The sequence below is a fragment of the Sorghum bicolor genome, chromosome 4 (genome assembly GCF_000003195.3).
Source record: "Sorghum bicolor cultivar BTx623 chromosome 4, Sorghum_bicolor_NCBIv3, whole genome shotgun sequence".
Taxonomy (NCBI): domain Eukaryota; kingdom Viridiplantae; phylum Streptophyta; class Magnoliopsida; order Poales; family Poaceae; genus Sorghum; species Sorghum bicolor.
In genome coordinates, this window is record NC_012873.2 from 55,519,622 (window position 1) to 55,527,620 (window position 7,999).

At 46.1% G+C, this 7,999-nt stretch overlaps 2 protein-coding genes across 5 annotated transcripts; one reads left to right on the forward strand and one right to left on the reverse strand.

The window, feature by feature from the left end:
• On the forward strand, positions 353-4,293 carry LOC110434588 (actin-related protein 3). The gene is made up of 10 exons (XM_021458904.1): positions 353-490; positions 589-838; positions 941-1,165; positions 1,367-1,513; positions 2,148-2,240; positions 2,742-2,861; positions 3,176-3,286; positions 3,365-3,493; positions 3,594-3,692; positions 3,848-4,293. Exons 1-10 carry the CDS (start codon positions 444-446, stop codon positions 3,926-3,928), a joined length of 1,302 nt encoding a protein of 433 aa, XP_021314579.1. The 5' UTR covers positions 353-443; the 3' UTR covers positions 3,929-4,293.
• LOC8056483 (ultraviolet-B receptor UVR8) lies at positions 4,452-7,764 on the reverse strand. Of its 4 annotated transcripts, XM_021458903.1 has the most exons (7): positions 7,621-7,747; positions 7,115-7,198; positions 6,543-6,832; positions 6,128-6,465; positions 5,657-6,055; positions 5,194-5,554; positions 4,452-4,974 (listed from the first exon to the last, which is right to left on the reverse strand). In XM_021458903.1, the coding sequence occupies exons 3-7, from the start codon at positions 6,777-6,779 to the stop codon at positions 4,702-4,704; spliced, it is 1,608 nt and encodes a 535-aa protein (XP_021314578.1). In that variant the 5' UTR covers positions 6,780-6,832; positions 7,115-7,198; positions 7,621-7,747; the 3' UTR covers positions 4,452-4,701. The 4 variants fall into 4 exon arrangements, with proteins under 4 accessions (XP_021314578.1, XP_002454125.1, XP_021314577.1 ...); XM_002454080.2 differs by lacking the exon at positions 7,115-7,198 and having other exon boundaries at positions 7,621-7,764; XM_021458902.1 differs by having other exon boundaries at positions 6,543-7,115.

Here is a 7,999-nt window from a genome sequence, read left to right on the forward strand (position 1 = left end):
ACACGCCGCGCCCGCACTCGAACACGCACGCCACGAGACGCAACGCAACGCAGCGTTGTCACTGTCACGCCAGGACAAATCCAGCGCTCCCCGAAGCAGAAAGACCGCGACCCAAAGCAAGCTCGAGCTCCGCTCCGCTCCAGTCTCCACCGCCCCGCCAACCCCCGAGAGATACCTCCCTTCCTCTCCAAGCTTTCGTCTCCAGACCAGACGACGTCGCCGGCTCTTCCCTCGGCGCTGGTGCTGGTGGTTGGACCAGTGGCGGTGGGTGGGTGGCCGGGTGGCTGGGTGGTGCTGTTGCTGGGATGCCCGCCGCGACGGCGACCGCCGCCAGCCTCCGCCTGCCGCTGCCAAAGGCGGCCCGCCACTCGCCCCGCTCGAGCCGGCGCCACCCCGATTGCCGCCGCCGCCGCTGACGAGCGACCGCACGCTCGGCGCCCGCCATGGACGCCTTGTCCCGCCCCGCTGTCGTCATCGACAACGGCACCGGGTACGCCCTCCCTCCCTCCCGCTCCTCTCCCTAGATCTGCGCGCGCAGGCGCGACGGCGGTGAGTCACGCTGCTGATCTGCTCCGACTCTCGCGGCAGGTACACGAAGATGGGGTTCGCGGGGAACGTGGAGCCCTGCTTCATCACCCCCACCGTCGTCGCCGTCAATGATTCCTTCTCCTCCTCCGGCCAGCCCGCGGCGAGGGGCGCCCCCGCCAGGGGGAACTGGCTCGCTCAGCACAGCGCCGGCGTCATGGCTGACCTCGACTTCTACATCGGCGAGGAGGCGCTGGCCCGATCCCGCGCCAGCACCTCGCACAGCTTGAGCTATCCCATCCGCAACGGCCAGGTGGGCGCTCCAGCTGTGTACTGCCGTGTCCAGTTGCTGCTGTTTTTTTTTTCGCGACCTTACTTACGGTTGATTGATTTGGGCTGAAATGAACTCTTTCAGGTGGAGAATTGGGATACTATGGAGAGGTTCTGGCAACAGTGCATCTTCAATTACCTCCGGTGCGACCCAGAAGATCATTATTTTCTTCTAACTGAGAGCCCTCTGACTGCCCCTGAGACCCGGGAGTATACTGGGGAGATCATGTTCGAGACGTTCAATGTGCCCGGCCTCTATATTGCTGTCCAACCTGTCCTTGCGCTCGCTGCTGGGTACACTACCACCAAGGTTAGTCATCAGAGCTTAGCCTTGTTTTTTTTTTAGCCTAGGCATGCCTTACGCAAAAATGGATGGCAATTGCATATTTGCATTGAGCAGGCCATGTTTCAGAGTGTACCTTGAAAATGCTTCACCACTGTTTTCCTTTCTTCCCTGTTGAGCGATCATCACACTCTTATATTTATGAGAAACTTCATGCTTTGTTTTCAGTGTGAAATGACAGGTGTTGTAGTTGATGTGGGTGATGGGGCTACACACATTGTTCCAGTTGCTGATGGATATGTCATTGGGAGCAGCATCAGATCTATTCCAATTACAGGCAAGGATGTTACCCAGTTTGTTCATCAACTTCTAAAGGTATGCTTTCTTGTTGATTGTCACAAGATACTACTCAACTTTCAACTTATCTAGAGAAACTTACCAGGTGTAAAGGAAATGAAAGATTCTAGAAAAAAGTACTTTGTTCAACAGAGAATAGAACATAATAGAATTACAAAATTGTGGTTAATTTGGAGAAGTTGCTATCATAATGGTATGTTCCTTGTGTAATAATATAAAACAATAAGTTTCACTTAAACATTCGTTCAAGAAAAAGCTTCACCCTAACAGTTAAGGATAGCCACAGCATGTGATAAAACCATAGCTGTTTTTTTAATCATAGATCTATTGGATTATCACTTGAACTTGGCCCATGATGTGATTTTTGCGAATATCTTCTAGTTCTTTGATCCACCTACTGTTGTTTTCTAATAAAGATTGTAGCTATGCCTTTCTGGGTAAATGAGCACCTATAATAAGATTAAAACTATTTTCCGTTGGCATGCAACTTGCTTGGTGAATTGATTTATAGTTTAACTTTGACATAGATAACAGAGGATGCACAGCATCTGTTTCTTAGATAATTTGATATAATCTTCTTTTAGAAAATAACACCAAACATCTGCATTATAATATTTAAACGCATGACCGAGTCCCGTATTTTTGCATCCAGGAAAGAGGTGAGAACATTCCACCAGAAGAATCTTTTGATGTAGCAAGGAGGATTAAAGAAATGTACTGCTATACTTCTTCAGACATTGTGAAGGTATTTAATTACATTAAGTGCCTTGTTATGTTACTTGGTGAACATACATACTTTGATTTAGAAGATTTTTTTTTAAAAAAAGAAATTCAAAAGAATGTGGGTGGAGGAGACTGTCCTTCAATGCTGGGGCTCTTCGTTACCAAATATAATACACCTAAGTTCAACCCCAATCCCAGCTCTTTTTCGCTTTTCATGGCCGTACATTCTGTTTTAAGTATGGTATAGTGCCCCCCCCCCCCCCCCCCCCTAGTTGAACCATTGAAATACTTTACACCTATACCATACTGACTGAGATCTGATTGTGTAAAGCACTGTTCGAGAAATAAACATGTTTTTGCCAAATAATGCCATCAATTTTTTGTTTCATATTTTCTCACTGGTGAACGTTTTCCTTTAAATATGATGTTTCACTCCTGCCAGCATCTAGCCATGGAGTTTCTGATAGAAGGTCCTTCCAAAAAGAACAATTAGTCACAATTTACCTTATTGTTGCGATTTCAGGAATTTAATAAACATGACAGGGAGCCATCAAAGTACGTTAAACACTGGACGGGCATCAAACCAAAAACTGGTGCGAAATACACATGTGACATTGGATATGAACGATTCCTGGGGCCTGAGGTATTTGATTTTACTAAATGAGTGTACACATATGTAGTAACTTCTATGTCACCGTCTGTTTCAGACTTGCAGTAATTGGTTGTAGGTAGACCATGACATGCAGAAGTACTCCCTCTTGTTAATCTGAGTTCGCTTTACGTCATTTGTACGTGAGTTAAAGTTGGCTTCGTAGAATAACTAGTTTGACACTTTTGAGTTCAAACTTTATGTGACTGCAATGCTAACTTTTCGTCGAAGTACCCTGAGATATTTTCGCTATGCATTTTAACATCACCATCATGTTGCCTTCTCACATTAGTGTTAAATTTGTGCAGATCTTCTTCAACCCAGAGATATATAACAATGACTTCACCACTCCTTTGCAAGTTGTTATTGACAAGTGCATCCAATCATCCCCAATCGACACAAGGAGGGCTCTTTATAAGGTTTTTATGATATGAGTATTATTGTTACCATTTATTCTAAGACATTACATCGAGTCTAAAGAATTTCCAATGGCACAGAATATTGTCTTGTCTGGAGGCTCAACTATGTTTAAAGATTTCCATAGGAGGTTACAGCGGGACCTAAAAAAGATAGTGGACGCACGAGTCCGTGCATCTAATAGTCGGCTTATTAGTGGAGATACTAAGGTACAAAATTTGCTATTTGCTCTTAATGTCTTTCTGGAAACTGGAAACTTTGTTCTGCCTGCCAGTTTTTCAGTCACACATAAATTATATTGATTTTCAGGCCCAGCCTATAGAAGTGAACGTGGTCAGTCATCCTATTCAGAGATATGCGGTATGGTTTGGCGGCTCTGTGCTTGCTTCAACTGCCGAATTCTACGAGGTATATCAGCTTAAATTGTCTATGCACATATAGCATTACAAATTTTCCAGGAAAGAACCAGACAACTTATCTGCTTGCGCAAGTTTATTACACTACATCTTGTTGGATCAGTATATGTGTAACAACTTATTTTGGGAGTTCTTTCCTATGCCCAGGCTTGTCACACAAAAGCAGAGTACGAAGAGTACGGTGCGAGCATCTGCCGATCGAACCCTGTGTTCAAAGGGATGTACTGAATCAGCCCATCATATAATCCCATTCTCAATGGTATGTATTAAACCGGGAGCGATTCCCTGAGGTTGACTGTCGTGAATGGCATCCACTCCAGCGTAAATGGGGAGAAGGAGAACTGACAGTGGAGACGGACTGTCCAGAGGGATCCTGGAGAAGCATAGCCGTACGAGCTGTACAAACGAAAAGTGCAAATAGATAGGTTCATGTTTCATCATACAATTTAGATGCTGGTAGGCCTGACAGGATGGGTTTGCCACCTCTGCTGAATTGGGTGGCATTGTAATTTTTAGCGTCAACATTGTTGCTTCTGGCGATGCGGCATTGCTCCATGTATACATGTTGATTCGGCAACAATTTTTTTTCTCTCGGTGACTTCGTACTAGGGCCGCTACCTGCATCGCATCTAGCGTCACGCCCTGGCCCTTCGCCCCTGCCACGGTAAGGAGCACAGATCTAAGCTGATATACTACCTCGTAGAATTCAGCTACAACCTCTTGACTCTTCTGAACAATAGTCTGGCAATAATATCCAGAAATAATCACTGATTTTAGTGATGGTCACCAAGTTGGGTAAACAGAGTTGGTCACAGATTAATTAGGTAAACTTTATCCAGACGATTCATATCACATTCGAAAAGTTCAGAGAAAACAAATTCTCCCTAATATTTACATCCTACCATGTCTAAGCTTACCACACTGGTGCGAAGGCACAAACTGGTTGTTTCCGAGACCAGAGTGCCATCGCGAATGTTCAGGCAAATGCTGGTGGGATGGGATCAGTTGAGAACAATCGGAACATGCATCGGCACGCTCACTTTTTCTACGCCCTCAAGGAGCTTCACGCCGAGCTGGCCTCTGATCCCTCCTCCAAAGGCACACAAGTCACCGGAGTCCATCACCGCAAATGTGTGCGGGTGACCCATTTCCGAGTTCAGCCAGTACGAGGCGTTTGTGGGGCTGATCTGCACGACCTTCTTGTTCAGAGCCTTGAGCGAGCTGACTATGCTCGGTGTCGAGAAATCCGGACCCTCCTCTGCTTCATCGTCCTCCTGATAGAGAGAGGGAGAGAGAAAAAAAGAAGCAAGTAGTACCAACAATAGATGGGAATGAAAATGAAATATAACACTAATACGCATGATTAGTATGGATCCTCATCTCATGTATGGTTTTTCTATCTCATTCTTTCAACCCATTTACAACCTAGCGTGGTTATAAGTTGGCATGCAGTGGCGACATTTCGAAATACAAATATGAGAGAATGGCCGAACCTGGAAAACTAAGGATTCACCGGATCCAAAGGAGTATACATCCCCATTCTCAGCGACGACAAATGTTGTGTATTCACCAGTGGAGAGATGAACGGCCTTCACGTCGCGTAATCCTTCAACCAATGTGGGAACAGCCTTGTATTCCTCATCACCATGCCCCAGACAACCAGTGTGACCCCAACCCCAGGTGCACACACGCCCGTCAGCACCAAGGGCTGCGGCATGCCAAGTGCCAGCTGCTATTGAAACTGGTTTAAAGCTCAAGGACTGAAACTGTTCAATCAACTTGGGCATCCCCTTGTTAGTTTTGCATCCATGCCCAAGCTTGCCTCCTAAGCCACAACCCACAGAATACACAGACCTGCATATTGGCATGCACTATTAAACATGGTCGCTAACAATAAAAATGACCCTAAAGATATAAAAGTGAGATAACAAAATGCAGATGGGAAAAGAACCTTACATTCCATTTGGCTGGTAGGCCAACATAAGAAGGTAGCAATTTCCTGCAGAGATATATGCAACAGGAACATCCTCAAGTCCAGAGAGAAGACGAGGTTCAACATCTGAAGGATCCGAACTGTGGCCAAGCCTCTCCTCTTTGCCCCATGAGAAAGTGTAAACTCGACCCTCTCTAGACAGAACTGCAGAGAAGTAACCCCCTATGGCTGCTTGAACTACAAAAACACCCTTCAATGACTCCACGATCTTAGGAGTTGTAATCTGAATATGAGCATCATCAACTACTTCTGCACCCCTGAAATTATCCTTCCCAAATGCATAGACGCTTCCTGTGTCACTCACAAGCATTGTCCATCTAGACCCAACTGCAGCTTGTGTGATTCTGATGCCTTGTAGAGACCTAACATGGAGGCGACAGTTATAACATTGGTAAATACTAAATAGTCCTATTTCAGAAGAACTGAAAGATTACCTAATAATACATGGCCTGAACCGGTCTTCTGAATCCCCAAGGCCAAGCTGTCCGGAGCAGTTTGCCCCAAATGAATATACATCTCCATTTGAGCTGATAACTATACTATGGCCTGGCCCGGCAATCACCCGAGAACCATTCTTCTCCCTAACCAAAATATACTTAAGAACATGCTTCCAAGATCCTCCACACCGCTGTTTCAGACACTCCTGATCTTCTTGCTTCATCAGCTTAAACATGGTCCTTTTCTGGCACATATCAAATGCCGCAAGCTCTGGAAGTGACAATGCAAAGTTTGGTGCAAAATTTGCAGGTTTACTGAAAAATGTGCATGTAGCCTGAGGACAGAGAGGCATAATTCATCAGTAGCAGCGTCTGTTATTAAAACACTACCGAGTGTAGTTTTATGACTTGCCTCCAGATTGGCGAGATCTTTCGGGTCTAGATCACAAGCTGAGAGCACATGGAGGACAATGGAGGGGCTCACAGCAAGGGGAAATTCACCTGGGATTCCATCCCCACAGCAATGGCGCTGTGAACGTTCTATTAATGTTGGCAATGGAGATGAATGGGAGGTCGACTCATCAGCATTGCTATGGAACTGCAGCACTGGTGAGGTTCCACTAGCAGCAGTGTCCATGGGGCACTGCATGATTCTGGCAGTGCTGTTGCACTCTACAGATGAATGGGAGCAGAGGACTCGGTCTGATAAGAGAAACAAATGACAGTCCGTCACACTTTCGACAAAAAGATTGAGCAGCATGTGCAGATTCTACACAAACTGGAAGGAGAACAGCAGCAGCAACCAATAGTTAGATGATCACATTCATAGCTGCGTTTCATCTAAGTTGCTGTCTGCAGAAGACAGACCGATCATATAGTCTCCCTAGCGAATTAGCATCAGAATAAACTACGCCTTAGCGACACAAAGGATGGCAGGAAAAAGGGACAAACAACACGCATCCATCATTTGACCATAGATCGCACCCTGAAATCAAGATCGACGCGGATCAGACCTTAACGGAGTGTTTAACACTCGATCATCCCACACGACCACACCTCCAGTGTAGTCTGGGAAAAGGAAAGAATTTGAAACATGATGATCCGTGATCAATATCGGTATATCGCAACAAAAGCTATGGTTCCACCGGAAAATTAGTACAATATCACAAAATCCAGTTTTCAAGACATCCAACAGACCGATTCCCCACTCCAGCACCAGAAATCCCCATTTCCGCTCACCATCATGGCCCCAAAACCGGCGAAATCCAGCCAAATCCACCCACAAACCATGAACAGATCCTTCCTTTCCCGCCAGATCGAACAAGAACGGCGAGATAATCGACCCGATTTCATCAGATTCCCCCAAAAGTTATTATCCCCTCCAAATTCCCACACCAACAGGAAAAAAAAGAGAAGTCGCACACAAAATCCAAGAAGGGGGAGGGCTGGAACATCCAGATATAGATATAGGTCCGATCGAGGCATCGTACTAGGATTTATAGGAGGGGTTGGTTCATCCGATCCTCGCCGGCTGCAGCGTTGCAACCTCGGCAACTGGGTGGGCACCGAGCGGCGGCGAAGATGTCGGGCCTGGGAAGTTAGCTAGAACTAGAAAAGGCGCAGAGGATGCGTCACTCCCATATTTATAGATGTGTCGGTAGGTGCCACGTCATCATCAACCGGCTCCTCTCCATGGCCAGCGTTTGACACTACCGTATTCGTCCTGTCCTTAGGATATGCACAACTGATCCTGCGCCTTCAGATTGGAGGTGATCAGGCGACCTTCAGAGCTTGATCTTCTCTTAACATTCGAGAGTTGGGTTTACCTTGTCTCGTTCAATGGCAAAGGGTTACGTTAAAAAAATCTCT